Consider the following 20753-nt stretch of genomic DNA (forward strand, 5'->3'; position numbering starts at 1 on the left):
CTGGTAAGGAGCCTCCTACAAACAGACTGGCTATCAATCATAAAATACACTGTGCAGAAGCCCTTTGGATGTGTCTCAAGAAGCATATCTGTTCTGTTCACAGTCACGAGATGATGCCACGGTACTCTCTGTCACGAAGAGGAGTTCCATTCATCCTCTGACTCTGCTCCAAGCTGTTCTCCCTCCCTCCCCTCCTCCCCTACACACTGATGTGAAGCATACTATGTGCTGCTTGTTGGCCTGGCTGTACTTCTGCAATGATCTTATATTTATGTAGTTTGAGAGGCCCATGGAATCTTCTGAGCCACATAAGTGGAAGCTATTTCATGAGACAAGACCTTATCTTTTTATGTGGTCTATGCACTAAGCATTTAAAGTAAAAAGTTGCATTCTATAGTAATTATTGAGAATGCCCAAAGCTATTCATAACAAGTTTATTAAAGAAAAAAAACACTAAACACACATTAAAAGTTAGTTATTGCAGTCAATTCTCTCCAGCTGAACTTTATTATAAAGGGTTCTTATTTTCAACCTAAACATTCAATTTAAAACTGAAACGTGAGCTCCCAGAGAAAATTCAATAGTTTTTGCCAAGTATTTCACTGGAAAAATAATGGAAAGAAAGCAGGCACTTTTTCAAAAGTCACTTATAAGAGAATCCAATTTTCTACAGAAAACAGTGGAGAACTGTTTCAGCCAGCACAACCGAACAGCTTCGCAGTTTTGATTCTTACAACAGATTTCTCCATCCACATGTTACTACAACTCTAATCCACAGGAGTTAAGAGTTTGAAGACAGAAACACACCCACTGCTATTACTTTTAGTACAACTAGTGCCCAGAAGCCCTACCAGCATGCATGACTCCTGCTTACACACCATGCCAAGCAGACAGTCCTCCTACAGAAATCAACAAGCCGCATTAGCTGTTTTCCCTTTAGGACATGGAATTTAGGCCATAGAGCGAATCTTAAGGGTTTGATCTTTCCCCTTCCCCTCCTCTCCAAAAGTTTCCTATCCTTAGTTACATTTTTGCTACAAGCTAGCAGTTAGGAAGGCTTGTAATTCACACTTAATACAAAGCACTACACACTCTTCCACCACATGTGGCTGTTTTCGTTACATTATTTTTTCAAGTTAACATCCCTGAGGCTATCTTAATGCCATTATTTTTATATAATTCTGTATTCCAGTACTGTATCCTAGACTCTCGGGTGTATTTGTACAGGACTAGTTATCTCATAGTGCAACAATTCATACTCTAAAGTGAATCTCTAAGCTAAAGCAACAGATTTAAACATTATATGTTTCTTCCTCAAACACAAAGAACACCTTCAATCAAATTGGGCAGTCGTCATTGCCTGAAGCAAGGAACAACACCCTAGCGCCCCTCCAAATTCACATCTTTTTACATTTAGGTCCTTATTATGAAACTATGCTTATCCTTGGGGATAAGCATATGTTGGGGCTTAGGGGCAAGCACTGTATTTTTCTAAACTTCATTTCCCCACATGCAAAGCAGGATCCTCATGAGTTCTAATCAGTCTACACAGCACTACACAGTAAAGGCAGCAAAAACCCCAAACCTGCAAGCCTGAGAGGAGAACAAATGGTTTGAAAATCTGGATGGGGTCTTGAAAAAAAAGAAATTCAGCTCATGCACCTTCAATCAGTAGCTCTCAAAGAACCGTACAAAGAACTTTAAGGCCCCTTGTCTACTCTTCATAGATTGGAAGATTATTGTGCACAGCTTTGACTGCCCAAGACTAAACTGCCCCACAGCAAAAGCAATTCTTACCTTTGCATAGACAGGTTAGTGTTTGACTCACTAGACCGCACTTCCTCCCCCAAAAACAGGCTAGGTGACCAAAGCAGCTCTTCAGAAATGTGCACACAAGCTGTGGTCAAGCATTAGCAAATCAGGAGAAAGAGAGATCTGCCACAAGCTTTTCACTGTCCATCGGATGAATCAGAACAATTCAGAGAAAACAAAACCTGAAACAAGCTAGTTGGAAATAAATCAATGGCAACACTCATATACCTTTTAATGATTGTCTTCAACCACCGTTCTACTTTCAACACTTCTACCACGTAACACCAAGTACTAAACAATGACTCCACTCATGTGTTAACAGAAGTCATTTTGATTTGCCAAATTCTGATCTGCATGTGATCTATTTAACTTATGAAACAAAAGAGGTCAGTCTCACTAGCCCCTGGTTTTAAACAACAGCTTGGTTGCCTGTAGTGGCAGCTCTCTCCCCAGGCAGTGGTCTATAAATCCAAAGGAGAGGATGTTACAGCTACAGACAAGATGGTTAGCAGAGATCAAAAAGATGGATTAGGAAAAGCCAATCAATCTTCTAGAAGGCTAGTGGGACAAGTGCCTCTTTAACGTCCCTTAGGTTTCCTCCATCTGTGGAGGATGATAAACACTCCTCTAGACACCAAGAAAGGCAATGTGAGCTACTGCAGCTGCAGCTTCCCCACAGGAACCAGGAAAGCATCCAGCATTCTGCATGGCACACAGATGCCCTCTCAAAACCACCGCCTTCAGTCTGTCAGAAGTTTGCATTCTTCCTCTCCCAGGGTTTAACTTAATTTACACCCTGTCTGGAAAGATTCACCAGTTCAGATTCTACGTCCAGAGCACATCCATATTCAATGCACCTACAAACAGTGGCTGACAAGAGCTTATGAAAAGCTGAAACCAAAGTACTTCCAGCTGCTACAGCGGCAAAGAGCTGCCTGCAGGCCAGCTGAACAAAAGGAAAGATCTCAAGCTCCACAGTCCTGCCAGCTAGTGCCTTCAACCACTTCACATTTTAAGGTCTTTGCCTCATGCTCAAATGCTAGTTACACTTCGAGTAAGGAAAAGGGAAAGTCTGTCCCCTGCAATATTCAACACTGTATAGCCAGACTTGGTTTAACCATACCAGATTTTATCCCAAATCAAGACTGTGACATTTAGCTTCCACAGCACAAGTTTTCTTACGAAGTCAGACAAGGACCAAAAGCCTTCTTTGAAGCACCCAAATACTGCTGTTCCCTTAATCAAAAAAAAAAGGACATTCACAAGTACACGTATATATTAGCGTGTATAAAGAGAGATCTGCAGAGAACAGCTTGTGTCTGTTCTTTTCCGCCCAGCCTCAGAGAAGGGGTGAGGGAAGCAAGACCTACCAAGACTGCATTTTGAAACCCATCTCCCACACAGCAAGAGAGCAGACAAGTTTGATGAGGTAGTTTCAGTAGCTAGCAAGTTTGCTGTCACACAAAACTAATGGAAAACATGGAGGGCATTATGGCCTCCTGAATAGCTACATAAGGACTTTTAAAGGAAAAAAAAGAAGTTTGGTCCAAGATCCAAAATATACTAAAACTACCGAGTTCACAAAGGAAACGGGCATTAGACGATCCAAACTGCTCCGGATAATCCTCATATAGCACGAATACAGGTGATCCAGAATTTGCAGATGAGACAGCTGTGGATCTGGTTGTAGCAGGGACTCGCACTTGCATTGCAGCTACCTAAATGACAATCAAACCATTTTGCCTTTCCACACAGCAATTCCAACTGTTGCTATGGACACTGAACAATGCAAGAGGGAATGGTTCCCATGATAGTGTGTAGGAGGGGCTGTATAAACATATTAACATGCAATCACTCTGCAGGAGTGTCTACAGCAACATCCACATGGGACGATTAGAGCAGAATGACATATTGGCTTTAGTCTGCGTAAACCAGACATAGCAGTAGTTCTATTATGCAAAAATAGAAACTAGATTTAAAAAAAAGTCCAAAATTATTATACTTGAGTATATAGGGGAATACAACTATTTTGGTAAAACACTACCTTGCAGCACTGGTATATCCTATTGCCCTTTCAGTTACGTTTAAGGCAATTATAAATTGTTCCCACAAAAAAGCAGCTGGAGGGAGCACGCGGACGCTGTAGCTATTGCCGCAACTGAAGAAGCACTATGTGTTTGCTTATTCTGGGACAGAGCGGACTGCTGGGCATTCACTCGAGTCAACAAGAAGGGCGGCCCTACGATCATTTCACAAACAGTTAGTTTGCAAAGAGCATCCGCTCTCATGCAATACTCGTCTGATGAATCAGCCGCACCGCAGAAATTCAGAGGGCTCCTTGGAAATCAGTCACGACCTCTGCTCAGACAATTCAAACTCCTTCCCTTATTGCAAAACGTATTTCTTACATGTCAGCACAATGGAATTAAGGTCCATCCTCCCGCATCACCCACCAAGTGCGCCCAGGTCCTCGAGCAAAAGCCATCCCACGAATGGGTTTGCCTTTGCCGGAGGCAGGAAGAACCCAGACTGTTTTGCCCAGCATAATTTTTGTGTGCACTACAGGGACTCTATCCCCTTCCACAGTATGTAGGATTTCTGACTGGGCAGGGCCAGCTCGCCTGGCAGATCCCCTCGTGTTGACTAACCAGGTGGCTTTTGCTAAATGTGTATCCCAGTGCTTGAATGTCCCACCCCCCGTTGCTCTCAGTGTAGTTTCTAACAGTCCATTGTACCGTTCAATTTTCCCAAAAGATGGTGTGTGATAGGGGATGTGATACACCCACTCAATGCCGTGCTCTTTGGCCCAGGTGTCTATGAGGTTATTTTGGAAATGAGTCCCGTTGTCTGACTCAATTCTCTCTGGGGTGCCATGTCGCCACAGGACTTGTTTCTCAAGACCCAGGATAGCGTTCCGGGCAGTGGCGTGGGGGACAGGATATGTTTCCAGCCAGCCAGTCGTTGTTTCTACCATTGTAAGAAAAGGGCACATGCCTTGGCGGGTCTGTGGGAGTGTGATATAGTCAATTTGCCGGGCCTCCCCATATTTATATTTCAGCCATCGTCCCCCATACCACAGAGGCTTTACCTGCTTCGCTTGCTTGATTGCAGCGCATGTTTCACATCCGTGGTCAACTCCACCCCTCGATCACGAGCCCACCTGTATGTTGCATCTCTCCCTTGATGGCCTGAGGTGTCATGGGCCCACCGAGCTAGAAATAGTTCACCCTTGTGTTGCCAGTCCAGATCCACCTCAGCCACTTCAATCTTGGCAGCCTGATCCACCTGCTGGTTGTTCCGATGTTCTTCAGTGGCCCGACTCTTGGGGACGTGAGCATCCACATGCCGTACCTTTACAACCAGGTTCTCTACTCAGGCAGCAATATCTTGCCACAGCGTGACAGCCCAGATGGGTTTGCCTCTGCGCTGCCAGTTGCTTTGCTTCCACTGCTGCAGCCAGCCCCACAGGGCATTTGCCACCATCCAGGAGTCAGTATAGAGACAGAGCACTGGCCACTCTTCCCGTTCAGCAATGTCTAAGGCCAGCTGGATGGCCTTTACCTCTGCAAACTGGCTCGATTCACCTTCTCCTTCAGCAGTTTCTGCTACTTGTCGTGTAGGACTCCATACAGCCGCCTTCCATGTCCGATGCTTTCCCACAAGGCGACAGGACCCATCAGTGAACAGGGCATACTTCTTTTCATCTTCTGACAGTTTGTTATAGGGTGGGGCTTCCTCAGCACGTGTCACCTCCTCCTCCGGTGATAAACCAAAGTCTTGGCCTTCTGGCCAGTCCATAATCACTTCCAAGATTCCTGGGCGACTGGGGTTTCCTACTCGAGCCCACTGGGTGATCAGTGCAACCCATTTATTCCACGTAGCATCAGTTGCATGGTCTGTAGAGGGGACCTTTACTTTGAACATCCAGCCCAGCACTGGCAGTCAGGGTGCCAGGAGCAACTGTGCCTCAGTACCAACCACTTCTGAAGCAGCTCGGACCCCTTCATATGCTGCCAATATCTCTTCTTCAGTTGGAGTATAGCGGGCTTCAGACCCTCTGTATCCCCGACTCCAAAACCCTAGGGGTCAACCTCGGGTCTCCCCATGTGCTTTCTGCCAGAGGCTCCAGGTAGGGCCATTCTCCCCGGCTGCGGTGTAGAGCACATGTTTTACATCTTGTCCTGCCCGGACTGGCCCAAGAGCTACTGCATGAACTATTTCTCGTTTAATCTGTTCAAAGGCTTGTCATTGCTCAGGGCCCCATTTGAAATCATTCTTCTTCCAGGTCACTTGATAGAGAGGGCTTACGATCAGACTGTAATTGGGAATATGCATTCTCCAAAAACCCACAACGCCCAAGAAAGCTTGTGGTTCCTTTTTGCTAGTTGGTGGAGACATGGCTGCTATTTTGTTGATCACATCCATTGGGATCTGACGACGACCATCTTGCCATTTGATTCCTAAGAACTGGATCTCTTGCGCGGGTCCCTTCACCTTACTTTGTTTTATGGCAAAACCAGCCTTCAGAAGGATTTGGACTGTTTTTCTCTCCTTTCTCAAATACTTCTCCCGCTGTGTTGCCCCACACAATGATGTCATCAATGTATTGAAGGTGTTCGGGAGCTTCTCCCTGTTCCAGTACAGTCTGAATCAGTCCATGGCAAATGGTAGGACTGTGTTTCCACCCCTGGGGCAGTCGATTCCAGGTGTACTGGACGCCCCTCCATGTGAAAGCAAACTGCGGCCTGCACTCTGCTGCCAGAGGGATTGAGAAGAATGCATTAGCAATATCAGTTGTGGCATACCGCTTGGCTGCCTTGGACTCCAGTTCGTATTGAAGTTCTAGCATGTCTGGCACAGCAGCACTCAATGGTGGAGTGACTTCGTTCAGGCCACGATAGTCTACTGTGAGCCTCCACTCTCCATTAGACTTCCGCACTGGCCATATGGGACTGTTAAAGGGTGAGTGGGTCTTACTGATGACTCCTTGGCTCCTCAGTTGGTGAATGAGCCCATGGATGGGGATCAGAGAGTCTCGGTTGGTGCGATATTGCCGCCGGTGCACTGTTGTGGTGGCGATTGGCACCTGTTGTTCTTTGACCCTCAACAACCCCACAACAGAATGGTCCTTCGAGAGACCGGGCAAGGTAGACAGCTGTTCAGTTTCCTCCGTCTCCAAGGCAGCTACACCAAAAGCCCACCTGTACCCTTTTGGGTCCTTGAAATACCCTCTCCTGAGGTAGTCTATGCCAAGGATGCACAGAGCCTCTGGGCCAGTCACAATGGGGTGCTTTTGCCACTCATTCCCAGTGAGGCTCACTTCGGCCTCCAATACAGTTAGCTCTTGGGATCCCCCTGTCACTCCAGCAATGCTGATGGGTTCTGCCCCTATATAGTTTGATGGCATTAAGGTGCACTGTGCGCCGGTGTCCACTAAAGCTTTTTACTCCTGTGGGTCGGACGTGCCAGGCCATCGGATCCACACAGTCCTGTAAACCCGGTTATCCCTTTCCTCCACCTGGCTGGAGGCAGGGCCCCTCTAGTCCTGATCATGGCAGTCACAACTCACTTCCTGTAAATGTGAATCAGGAGTCCCTCTATTACGCTTAGAAATAATCTACGCTTCTACTCCTCTGTCTGGGGACCTGCTCGCTGGAAACTGGAGCAGCAGCTTTCCTGGAAGAGCCTCCCTGAGTGACTGTTCTTCCTTGCAGTTCACGCACTCGTGCCTGTAGGGTCAAGGTAGGCTTGCCATCCCACCTCCTCATGTCCTCTCCGTGGTCACGCAGGTAGAACCATAGGGTGGCCCGTAGTGTGTATCCCCACCTTTGAGCCAAAGGACGCTTATTCCTAACAGCTGAGACACTACTCTGTCGAGGTGGGGAGCAGGACAGATCTTCTTTGAGTTGCTGGACCTCTTGGGATAGTTTCTCAACAGCAGAGATGAGCGAGGAAGAGAGTTGCTTCATACTCCCAGAGTTTATCAATCACCTCTGCCACCATTGGTGTCTCGTCATCTTTCCAGGACATCACTGCCAATGAGTTTGCATGCGAAGATGGCGCGCTCCGTACAAACTTCCGCCACATGGGTCGTGTGCACTCGGCTTCATCTGGATCTTTGGATGACCGTTGATCATCCAGGTCACCATAAATCACCTCAAGCACAGCTAATTCCCTTAGATACTGGATGCCTTTCTCCACAGTTGTCCATTTTCCTGGGCAATATGTAACATCTTCTTTGAAGGGATACCTCTCTGTCACCGCGAACAGGAGCCACCTCCAGAGGCTGAGGGCTTGTGTTCTTTTTCCCAATTGCTTTGTCAACGCCCCCTTCCCCAGAAAGGGATCCCAGTTGTTTGGCTTCTTTTCCCTCTAGTTCCAGGCTACTGGCCCCATTATCCCAGCATCGGAGCAGCAGGTGACAATGTGCTCACCTGAAGGACAGCTGAAATCTTTTTGCATATCTTGCAACTCGCTCAAGGACAGGGATTGGGTGGTCTCCGTTTCATTTATGACTTCTTCCTCCTCTCCCCGCGATGGCCCTGGTTCTTCATCATCCCGTTCTAAACGGGTTGATGTCCGCTTCCAATATTTCGTCTTGTGTATGGGGGCAACTGATACTGGTACAGGTTGATTCTCTGAGCCAGCTCCAGTACTTGTCATGGGGGTTTGAGTGGCTGCAGTGCCAGTCACTTTGTATTTCAATCCAGAGACCTTCTCTTCCCCTTGGGGGCACTGAATACTGTTGAGCAGGGCTCGGTATGCATGGGCCAGGCCCCAGCATGTTGCAGTGATCTGTGTCTCTCTGGAGTTCCCAGCATAACAACATACCTTCTCCAAATATTCTACTAGATTTTTAGGATTCTGCACTTGTTCAGGGGTGAAACTCCAAACACTGGGGGTGCCCACTGCCCTAGGGATTTGCCCATGCTATCCCACATGCCCTGCCACTCGTAACTATCAAGCCTCGGGGCAGATTTCTGGGTGATATTCTTAAGTTGCTTAGTCAAAACCAAAACAACATGCCCAAAAGCTAACAATAAGTGCGCCTTAACCACCCAAGGATGTTCAAGATACAATAAGGTTGTTGTAATAGAGGCAGAGACATCATAGAACAAAGTTGCAAAGGTACTATTCTGTATTTCCTCCATATAAAATCTCTCCGAGGAGGAGGTATAATTGCTAATTGCCTCAACAAGGTGGCATCCAAAGTACAGTAACAGTTTCAGCAAAAACCCCAAATACCAGATAAAGCTGAAAACCAGTGTTTGTATAACAAATCTTGTAGGCAAAACCTTACTAATCACAGCAGAACACAGCAGAGTCAACAAACCAACACCAATCTTCAACACCAACTGCAAAAAGGACAACATGGTGCTGTGACCAGCAGCTGTTGTTATCTCCAACCCTTGAGCCCCACGTTGGGCACCAAAAAGACTGTCATGGTTTAGCGGCAGCTCAGCCCCACACAGTCGCTCGCTCACTGCCCCACCGGTAGATGGGGGAGAGAATCAGGAGGGTAACGCTCGTGGGTTGGGATAAGAACAGTTTAGTAATTGAAATTAGAAGAAACAACAACAGAAATGCAATGTAAAGGAGAACAACGAGAGGCGCAAAGCCCCGGGGGAGGGGGGAAGGGGGGGGGAAACAAACCACCAGAACGAACCGCCCGCCGACCCGACACTGCGCCGCTCCCAAGCCGCAAACTGCCCCCCTTTAATATACTGGTCATGGTGTCACATGGTATGGAATGAACCTGCCATTGGCCAGTCGGGGTCAGCCGCCCCCACCATGGCCCCGCCCCTCCCAGCCCCCCCCCCCGCCCCATGGCAGAGCGCGGGAAGCTGGAAAGGCAGCCGCCCCCCCACAGTGAGGAGAATTAACCCCTTCTCAGCCAAAACCAGAACCAGCACACCGTGTATTTTATCAAAGGATGGGAAGGAGGGGTGTGGGGTGGTGTGGAGGTTAATGAGGTTGTATTTGATAGTGTGGAACCTGAGCATGATGTAAATGGTATGGAATAAGGGGTGGATACTGTCCTGGTTTCAGCTGGGATAGAGTTAAATTTCTTCGTAGTAGCTAGTATGGGACCATGTTTTGGATTTTTGCTGGAAACAGTGGTGATAACGTGGAGATGTTTTAGTTGTTGCTAAGTAGCGCTTACACTGGTCAAGGACTTTTTCAGCTCCCCATGCTCTGCCGGGGGCACAAGGAGCTGGGAGGGGGCACAGCCGGGACAGCTGACCCCAACTGACCAAAGGGATATTCCATACCATATGACGTCATGCTCAGTATATAAAGCTGGGGGAAGAAGGAGGAAGGGGAGACATTCGGAATGATGGCATTTGTCTTCCCAAGTAACCGTTACGCGTGATGGAGCCCTGCTTTCCTGGAGACGGCTGAGCACCTGCCTGCCCATGGGAAGGAGTGAATGAATTCCTTGTTTTGCTTTGCTTCCGCACGCAGCCTTTCCCTTACCTATTAAACTGTCTTTATCTCAAAACATAAGTTGCCTCACTTTTACCCTTCCAATTCTCTCCCCCATCCCACCATGGGGGAGTGAGCGAGCGGCTGCATGGTGCTTGGTTGCTGACTGGGGCTAAACCACGACAGAAGGGCTGGATCTGTGCAGGGGAAACAGCAAGAGCAAGTGGCTGGGGGAAAGGAGGCACGGGACCACCCCTCAGCAGCGGCCTGCAGCTCCAGCAGGTCAGGTGCAATGCCAAAGGGACCGGTTTAGGCCCAAATTTAGGACCTTCCTAAATTTATCTTACCCTACTATGCTATGGCACTGAACTTCAGCAACTGCTCCTACACCTACTCCGTTGTCTCAGAAGTCAAAGCTAGTCATCAGAAAAACTATTCCCAGTAAAGCTGAGTGACACACACAAAAAAAAAAAGCACTAAATTCTTAAACAAGGTTTGTTATTAATCTCTGCCATTGATCCTTAATTTCAAAGGTGATATTCCCTGCTGGCCTGCTATTTTCGTTGTCACTGCCTGCCCTTGAGCTTTTCGTCCACAGCACATTCCTTTGGTGGTAGAATGGTATCAGCTGTATCACTGACTGCTGGGGGGAACCACACACCACACACACTCTGCACTCTTCCCCTGTACAAAGTCCAGCATTAGCAACCTTGTACCCCGTTACTCCTCAGCAGTGGACACACGTACACCCCTCGAACAGCTGCAGGGTGATGCTCTGACAACACAATTAGCCAATGAGAATTTTTTGCCATTACAGCTGAGTGCAAAGTCAGCAGCAGAGAGGATGAACACAGACAAATCAATGAATTATTCAAGTCAGACTTCTCACAGTTGCTAATTTGGAGGCTTAAGCTTCAGCAGTTCAGGTGCCTCACCCTGGTAAAATGTGCACAATGGCACAACCAGGACTGCCCCCTCCTGGGACAGAGTCAAGGGCCTGAGATTTCCAGGCTGGAAGATAGGATGAAATTGGTAAAAGATACCCAGATCATCACCCTACAGGGGTCCACAGTGGCTTGGCCATCAGTGGCCTGGGCTGCAGTAGAAGTTCCCAGGCACTATCACATAAAATTGCTGAGTCTTTACAAGACAAACAGGGAGGGGAGGAAACAGGACACACAAAAACCTGACACACAGAGGTTTGCAGTTGTCTTTTGGGGGAATGCTATTCAGCAGGCGAACAATGGGAAGGCCTACCAGGTGAAACAGGCAAGGCAAGACAAGACAGGCAGATGTCTAATTCTGAAACTTGAAAGGACTCGCACACTATTTAACATGACAGGCACAGAGTCGTTTGCAGCCATCTGGGTGAAGGACCCAGTGGCACTCACAGCGTAAGCCACTCAAAGCCAACACCAGTCCCATCTTCCCCTCACCACCTGGCTGTGTCTTGCCATCCCTCCCCTGTCAGCTCCAACACTTACTTTGATCACACTGCAAACCTGTTCAGTGCAAGCCTAAAGGAGAGGAGATAAATGAACTGCAGCGTCCTCTTACTGATGCACATGCTACCAGAAAACAGGTTCTTCCACATTCAAACTCGTACATTGCAATAGGGTGGCGTTTGACAAACATCAATTTTGGTGACTGTCGTGATTCAGCCTCAGCTGGCAACTGAACACCACGCAGCCACTCACTCACTCCCCCCCACCCCTGTGGGATGGGGAAGAGAATCGGACGAGCAAAAGAACTTGTGGGTTGAGATAAGCACAGTTTAACGATTACAATGAAATTATAATAATAGCAACAATGATTATGATATTAATGGCAATAATGTTAATATAATAAAATGGAAAAGGAAGGGAAAGGGAAAAAAAAAAAAAAGGAAAAAAGACCAGAAACACAAACGATACAACTGCTCACCACCCGCCGACCGACGCTGCCCGTCCCCGAGCCGCGATTGCTGCCTCCCTCCCCCGGCCAGCCCCTCCCAGGTAACATACTGGGCATGACGTTACATGATACGGAATATCCCTTTAGTCAGTTTGAATCCGCTCTCTTAGCTGTGCCCCCTCCCCTCCCGGCTTCTTGTGCACCCAGCAGAGCATGGGAAGCTAGAAATGTCCTTGACTAGTACAAGCACTACCCAGCAACAGCCCAAACATCTGTGTGTTATCTCAACAGGGTTTTTTTCCATGCTAATTTCAAAGCACAGCACTATACCAGCTAGAGTGAAGAAAATTAACTCTATCCCAGCTAAAACCATGACAGTATCCACCCCTTATTCCATATCATTTACATCATGCTCAGGTCCCATACTATTCAGTACAAATTCAATAATCCCTACCCATCTTCTCATCCTTTAACAGTATATACAGATTTTTCATTTATCATTCCCCTAGTCTATGGACCACCCCTGTAAAATGCCTGTGAAATGTCCATTGACTTCATTTAGTCAATGACTTCGGATTTCATCTATTGTAAGAGTCTTTCAGAGAGGGTGGGGGGGGGGGGGTCAGATTGTTGCATGTCAGTCCTTGTTCCATCACCGCTGCACTGGTAGTACTTGTTCTCTCACTGCTGCACTTTGCTCGGTTCCATTGAAAGTTCATTTGCCATTATTATTAAACGGGAGATTCCCACCATGGTAACATTCCATTGATATGGCATAGAGCAACCATAGTAGTGATGACATACAACATCATATAGCAATTAACAGCATATTATTCAGTTCACTGGCTGTTTTCACCCAAAATTAAATCCCCCTGGGGTACACACCGAACTCCTCTATCCTCCCGCATCACCCACCAAGTGCACCCAGGTCCTCGAGCAAACGCAATCCCACGAGTGGGTTTGCCTCTGCCTGAAGCAGGAAGAACCCAGACTGTCTTGCCCAACATACTTTTTGTGTGCACTACAGGGACTCTATCCCCTTCCACAGTATGTAGGATTTCTGACTGGGCAGGGCCAGCTCGCCTGGCAGATCCCCTCGTGTTGACTAACCAGGTGGCGTTCGCTAAACGTGTATCCCAGTGCTTGAATGTTCCACCCCCCGTTGCTCTCAAAGTTATCTTTAACAGTCCATTGTACCGTTCAATTTTCCCAGAGGCTGGTGCGTGATAGGGGATGTGATACACCCACTCAATGCCATGCTCTTTGGCCCAGGTGTCTATGAGGCTATTTTGGAAATGAGTCCCGTTGTCTGACTCAATTCTCTCTGGGGTGCCATGTCGCCACAGGACTTGTTTCTCAAGACCCAGGATAGTGTTCCGGGCAGTGGCGTGGGGGACAGGATATGTTTCCAGCCAGCCAGTCGTTGTTTCTACCATTGTAAGCACAGGGCGCTTGCCTTGGCGGGTCTGTGGGAGTGTGATAGAGTCAATTTGCCAGGCCTCCCCATATTTAGATTTCAGCCATCGTCCCCCATACCACAGAGGCTTTACCCGCTTCGCTTGCTTGATTGCAGCGCATGTTTCACATTCGTGGATAGCCTGTGCAATAATATCCATGGTCAAGTCCACCCCTCGATCACGAGCCCACCTGTATGTTGCATCTCTCCCTTGATGGCCTGAGGTGTCATGGGCCCACCGAGCTAGAAATAGTTCACCCTTATGCTGCCAGTCCAGATCCACCTCAGCCACTTCAGTCTTGGCAGCCTGATCCACCTGCTGGTTGTTCTGATGTTCTTCAGTGGCCCGACTCTTGGGGACGTGAGCATCCACATGCCGTACCTTTACAACCAGGTTCTCTACTCGGGCAGCAATATCTTGCCACAATGTGACAGCCCAGATGGGTTTACCTCTGCGCTGCCAGTTGCTTTGCTTCCACTGCTGCAGCCAGCCCCACAGGGCATTTGCCACCATCCAGGAGTCAGTATAGAGACAGAGCACTGGCCACTCTTCCCGTTCAGCAATGTCTAAGGCCAGCTGGATGGCCTTTACCTCTGCAAACTGGCTCGATTCACCTTCTCCTTCAGCAGTTTCTGCTACTTGTCGTGTAGGACTCCATACAGCCGCCTTCCATGTCCAGTGCTTTCCCACAAGGCAACAGGACCCATCAGTGAACAGGGCATACTGCTTTTCATCTTCTGACAGTTTGTTATAGGGTGGGACTTCTTCAGCACGTGTCACCTCCTCCTCTGGTGATAATCCAAAGTCTTTGCCTTCTGGCCAGTCCATAATCACTTCCAAGATTCCTGGGCGACTGGGGTTTCCTACTCGAGCCCGCTGGGTGATCAGTGCAACCCATTTACTCCATGTAGCATCAGTTGCATGGTGTGTAGAGGGGACCTTTCCTTTGAACATCCAGCCCAGCACTGGCAGTCAGGGTGCCAGGAGCAACTGTGCCTCAGTACCAACCACTTCTGAAGCAGCTCGAACCCCTTCATATGCTGCCAATATCTCTTTTTCAGTTGGAGTATAGCGGGCTTCGGACCCTCTGTATCCCCGACTCCAAAACCCTAGGGGTCGACCTCGGGTCTCCCCATGTGCTTTCTGCCAGAGGCTCCAGGTAGGGCCATTCTCCCCGGCTGCAGTGTAGAGCACATTTTTTATATCTTGTCCTGCCCGGACTGGCCCAAGAGCTACTGCATGAACTATTTCTCGTTTAATCTGTTCAAAGGCTTGTCATTGCTCAGGGCCCCATTTGAAATCATTCTTCTTCCGGGTCACTTGATAGAGAGGGCTTACGATCAGACTGTAATTGGGAATATGCATTCTCCAAAAACCCACAACGCCCAAGAAAGCTTGTGGTTCCTTTTTGCTAGTTGGTGGAGACATGGCTGCTATTTTGTTGATCACATCCATTGGGATCTGACGACGTCCATCTTGCCATTTGATTCCTAAGAACTGGATCTCTTGCGCGGGTCCCTTCACCTTACTTTGTTTTATGGCAAAACCAGCCTTCAGAAGGATTTGGACTGTTTTTCTCTCCTTTCTCAAAAACTTCTCCCGCTGTGTTGCCCCACACAATGATGTCATCAATGTATTGAAGGTGTTCGGGAGCTTCTCCCTGTTCCAGTACAGTCTGAATCAGTCCATGGCAAATGGTAGGACTGTGTTTCCACCCCTGGGGCAGTCGATTCCAGGTGTACTGGATGCCCCTCCATGTGAAAGCAAACTGTGGCCTGCACTCTGCTGCCAGAGGGACTGAGAAGAATGCATTAGCGATATCAGTTGTGGCATACCGCTTGGCTGCCTTGGACTCCAGTTCGTATTGAAGTTCTAGCATGTCTGGCACAGCAGCACTCAATGGTGGAGTGACTTCGTTCAGGCCACGATAGTCTACTGTGAGCCTCCACTCTCCATTAGACTTCCGCACTGGCCATATGGGACTGTTAAAGGGTGAGTGGGTCTTACTGATGACTCCTTGGCTCCTCAGTTGGTGAATGAGCTCATGGATGGGGATCAGAGAGTCTCTGTTGGTGCGATATTGCCGCCAGTGCACTGTTGTGGTGGCGATTGGCACCTGTTGTTCTTTGACCTTCAGCAACCCCACAACAGAAGGGTCCTTTGAGAGACCAGGCAAGGTAGACAGCTGTTTAGTTTCCTCCGTCTCCAAGGCAGCTACACCAAAAGCCCACTTGTAACCTTTTGGGTCCTTGAAATACCCTCTCCTGAGGTAGTCTATGCCAAGGATGCACAGAGCCTTGGGGCCAGTCATAATGGGGTGCTTCTGCCACTCATTCCCGGTCAGGCTCACTTCGGCCTCCAATACAGTTAGCTCTTGGGATCCCCCTGTCACTCCAGCAATGCTGATGGGTTCTGCCCCTATATAGTTTGATGGCATTAAGGTGCACTGTGCGCCGGTGTCCACTAAAGCTTTATACTCCTGTGGGTCGGACGTGCCAGGCCATCGTATCCACACAGTCCAGTAAGCCCAGTTATCCCTTTCCTCCACCCGGCTGGAGGCAGGGCCCCTCTAGTCCTGATCACAGTATTCATCACTCACTTCCTATAAATATGAATCACGAGCATCTCTGTTAAGATCAGTCAGGACATCAGCACTTCTGCTGCTCTGTCTGGAGAACTGCTTACTGGAAACTGGAGAAGCAGCTCTCCTGGAGAAACTCCCCTGCGTAATTGTTCTCTCTTGCAGCTGACGTACCCGTGCCTCTAGGACTGAGGTAGGTTTTCCATCCCACTTCTTCATGTCCTCTCCGTGATCATGCAGGTAAAACCATAGGGTGCCCCATCGTGTGTATCCCTTCTCTTGAGCCAAGGGACGCTTACTCCTAATGGCTGAGATACTGGTCTGTACTGGTGGGGAGTAGGACATATCTTCTTTGAGTTGCTGGAACTCTTGGGATAGTTTCTCAACAGCAAAGACAAGCGAGGAAGAGAGATTCACTTCATATTCCCGGAGTTTATCAATCAATTCAGCCACCGTTGGTGTCTCGTCATCTTTCCAGGACATCACTGCCAATGAGTTTGCATGCGAAGATGGTGCGCTCCGTACAAACTTCCGCCACATGGGTCGTGTGCACTCGGCTTCTTCTGGATCTTTGGAGGACCACTGATCATCCAGGTCACCATAAATCACCTCAAGCACAGCTAATTCCCTTAGATGCTGAATGCCTTTCTCCATGGTCATCCATTTTCCTAGGCAAAATACAATATCTTCTTTGAAGGGATACCTCTCTCTCACCGCGGACAGGAGCCGCCTCCAGAGGCTGAGGGCTTGTGTTCCTTTTCCAATTGCTTTATCAATGCCCCCTTCCCTAGAGAGGGATCCCAGTTGTTTGGCTTCCTTCCCCTCTAATTCCAAACTACTGGCCCCATTATCCCAGCATCGGAGCAGCCAGGTGATAACGTGCTCACCTGAATGACGCCTGAAATCTTTCCGTATGTCCCGCAACTCACTCAAGGATAGAGATCGGGTAGTTTCTATTTCTTGTACACATTCTTCCTCTTCCTCCTCCTCTTCTCATGATGGCCCTGGTTCATCGTAATCTCTTTCTAAACGAGTTGACCTTCTCTTCCATGATTTCTTCTTGCGTATAGGGGCGACTGATACTGGCCCAGGTCGGTCCTCTGGTTTAGCTGCAACGCTTGGCACTGGGGTTGGAGTAGCTGCAGTGTCTGTCATGGGGGTTTGAGTGGCCGCAGTGCTCGTCACTGGGGTTGGAGTAGCTGCAGTGTCTGTCGCGGGGGTTTGAGTGGCCGCAGTGCTCGTCACTGGGGTTGGAGTAGCTGCAGTGTCTGTCGCGGGGGTTTGAGTGGCCGCAGTGCTCGTCACTGGGGTTGGAGTAGCTGCAGTGTCTGTCACGGCAGGTTGGGTGGCCGCAGTGCTCGTCACAGGGGTTGGAGTAGCTGCAGTGTCTGTCATGGAGGGTTGGGTGGCCGCAGTGCTCGTCACAGGGGTTGGAGTAGCTCCCTTCTCTTTCCCTTGGGGGTACTGAATAGTGTTAAATAGGGCTCGATAGGCATAAGCCAGGCCCCAGCACATGGCAGTGATTTGTATCTCTCTGGAATTGCCAGGGTGACAACATACTTCCTCCAAATGTTCTACTATTTTTTCAGGATTCTGCACTTGTTCAGGGGTGAAGTCCCACATCACGGGGGGTGCCCACACTATCCCACATACCTTGCCACGCATAGCTATCGAGCCTTGGGGCAGATCTCTGGATTATATTCTTAACTTGCTTATTAACCTTAGACAGATCTGATACCATCTGCCAAACCAATATCAACAGATGTATCTTGACTACCCAAGGATGTTCAAGATACTGAAAAGTTGTTGTAATGAAGGAGGAGACATTATATAAGATGGCAGCTACAGTGCCATTCTGTATTTCCTCCATAAAAAACTCCTCAGAGGAGGAGGTATAATTGCTAATTGCCTCCATGAGGTGGTAGCTGTAGTACAGTAACGGCTTCCATGCAAGACCTAAATAACCAATAACAGTCAAGGCCAGTGTTTTAATAACAAGTCTCCTAGGCAAAATATCTCTAATCACTGCAGAGCAGAGCAGACTGACAAAACCAACAGCAAGTTTTAACATGTACTTTACAATCAGCATGGTAAAGACTGGACAAACTAATATTGAGAGCAGATAAATCAATGCTGTGACCAGAAACCGTTATTATCTCAAACCCTTCATCGCCCCACGTTGGGCGCCAAAAATAGACTGTCGTGGTTCAGCCTCAGCTGGCAACTGAACACCACGCAGCCGCTCGCTCACTCCCCCCACCCCTGTGGGATGGGGAAGAGAATCGGACGAGCAAAAGAACTTGTGGGTTGAGATAAGCACAGTTTAATGATTACAATGAAATTATAATAATAGTAACAATGATTATGATAATAATGACAATAATGTTAATATAATAAAATGGAAAAGGAAGGGAAAGGGAAAAAAAAAGGAAAAAAGACCAGAAACACAAACGATACAACTGCTCACCACCCGCCGACCGACGCTGCCTGTCCCCGAGCCGCGATTGCTGCCTCCCTCCCCCGGCCAGCCCCTCCCAGTTAACATACTGGGCATGACGTTACATGATATGGAATATCCCTTTGGTCAGTTTGAATCCGCTCTCTTAGCTGTGCCCCCTCCCCTCCCGGCTTCTTGTGCACCCAGCAGAGCATGGGAAGCTAGAAATGTCCTTGACTAGTACAAGCGCTACCCAGCAACAGCCCAAACATCTGTGTGTTATCTCAACAGGGTTTTTTTCCATGCTAATTTCAAAGCACAGCACTATACCAGCTAGAGTGAAGAAAATTAACTCTATCCCAGCTAAAACCATGACAGTGACAATAATCAGCTTCAGCAGCTCTGAAACCTCCCGTTGCTCCATTCTGTATGCAAGCAACCCCATCCCTCACTGGTGCCAGTCCAAACTGTGGAACTGATCCAGATTTAAAAACAAAGCAAACAAAAAAACCCACCAAAGCACCTCACACACCTTTTTTCCCCCCACACACAGAGTAGGTTCAGACTCCTTAAGCAGGAACTGTTGTCGAGAGGAGTTCAAAGTACAACCTCAGATGCCTCACAGGTTAGGCAGGACTTATTATGGTATGAAAAACCTCCATATTTAAACTTAATAAATATTCAGATTTACCTAAAGTCAAAGTGAGGGACAAGAGAATGAACCAACTTAAGGACAAATCTCTGGAATAAACCTAAACACGTGCAAGTCTCAGAACTACAAGGGGACTTCACCCCTTGTATCCATCAGATCTAAGTAATAAGTACCAAGTTGTACATATTGATGCTTGAAGTATGACTACAAATGCCATCCCCGATCAGCATTAGCCTATTTAAGACCACCTAGATCCATCAACTCTGCTCACTCAGCCATTTGAGCATCTAACATTCTTCCTCTATCGAGGCCTGTAACTCACCTAATACCAACGTTAACATTTTTAATGCAGTACCACTGGTCTCTGACAACCTAACACAAGGCAAAAATGGGGCAGGTATGTGGGAGTCAAGGAGTTAAACGGCATACAAAAGAATAAACTCACTTCAGCTTTGATTAAGCAGGGCACTCATAAAAACGGAGGTCAACATCAGAAAATATTTTGAGTCATGAGGAGAGATTACTCACCATGCACTATTCAACTTACTCATCACAGTGTGCTAGCTACGGACAGAACTGCTCACCATGTATTCATTAGGAAACCATGGCCTTTCCTTTGAGAAAAGCAGAAGGCAGGGGAAAGAGTCATACTTTCAGTTTTGTATGTAAGCCAGTGGGAGCCTGTATCTGCAACACCAGTGCTCTCTCCTCCCACAGCCCTAATTAGACTGGTAGGGAAATACATGTTTCACATCACCCTCCCAGGCTCTTTTAGCATCCCAACAAGCACCAGTTTGTCAACTGAGCTATTATGCAAACTCAGCAGTCTGAAGAGACCCCGCTTTTCCTATTATACATTAAATAAGCAGCAGTCCTGCAATAGACAGACACGTTATTAATCCAGGCATCCATTAATATGGGAGATCAGACCTTTAGCCTTTTACGCAGCAATACCGACGCCGCTAATTTCAGATGTAGTAAGAGCATAAAAATAGCCAAGTTACTCAACGCAGGGTTACATCACACAGCAGTGCTCATCAAGCAGCAGGTCGACAATACCACTCAGCCGCTGATGTCAGGAAAGATGATTCCTTGCCATTCCTGGTGCTCTCACCAAAAATAATTAGTAAGGGCTGTGAGCTTCCCCTCCCCTTTCTCTCCAGCTCTCTTTGGAAAATATATCTCACGGCATACGACAGGAAGCAGCAAGAATGCTGCTAAATAAAACTGAAGTGTATGTTCCTAACCCCTGCCAGGTATCCCACCTTGCTTCCTAGGAATCAAGCAGCAGAAAGAGTGGCGAAACTAAGAAATGTTCTGCTTACGTCAAACAGAGCTGAGCTCTAAAACCACAACAGTACATATACCCTGCTGCCAACTGAAGGCTGAACCAACGAGGGAAAGAAAGTCTACAGTTCAGCAGAGTACAATGTTAGCAGGCCAAACACTGCCGTGTACAGAGCAGAGTTTATTTCTAAAGCTCCAGAGCTCATC

The 20753-nt window shown here is 47.9% G+C and overlaps 1 protein-coding gene across 3 annotated transcripts in view; it reads right to left on the reverse strand.

Annotated features, from left to right (window-relative positions):
- The window catches only part of DOT1L (DOT1 like histone lysine methyltransferase), a 100720-nt gene that overhangs the window by 77546 nt on the left and 2421 nt on the right, over nucleotides 1–20753 (reverse strand). Inside the window, exon 1 of one of the 3 annotated variants that reach the window (XM_064469536.1) lies at nucleotides 19788–19806. The exons of 1 other annotated variant lie outside the window; for it this stretch is intronic. In XM_064469536.1, coding sequence (XP_064325606.1) covers nucleotides 19788–19790 — 3 coding nt within the window. In that variant the 5' untranslated portion in view covers nucleotides 19791–19806. Of the gene's footprint in view, nucleotides 1–12165; nucleotides 12265–19787; nucleotides 19807–20753 lie in introns of those variants that run through there. One more of the 3 variants, XM_064469532.1, reaches the window with a different exon arrangement.

This window comes from Phalacrocorax carbo, chromosome 19 (genome assembly GCF_963921805.1).
Source record: "Phalacrocorax carbo chromosome 19, bPhaCar2.1, whole genome shotgun sequence".
Lineage (NCBI taxonomy): Eukaryota > Metazoa > Chordata > Aves > Suliformes > Phalacrocoracidae > Phalacrocorax > Phalacrocorax carbo.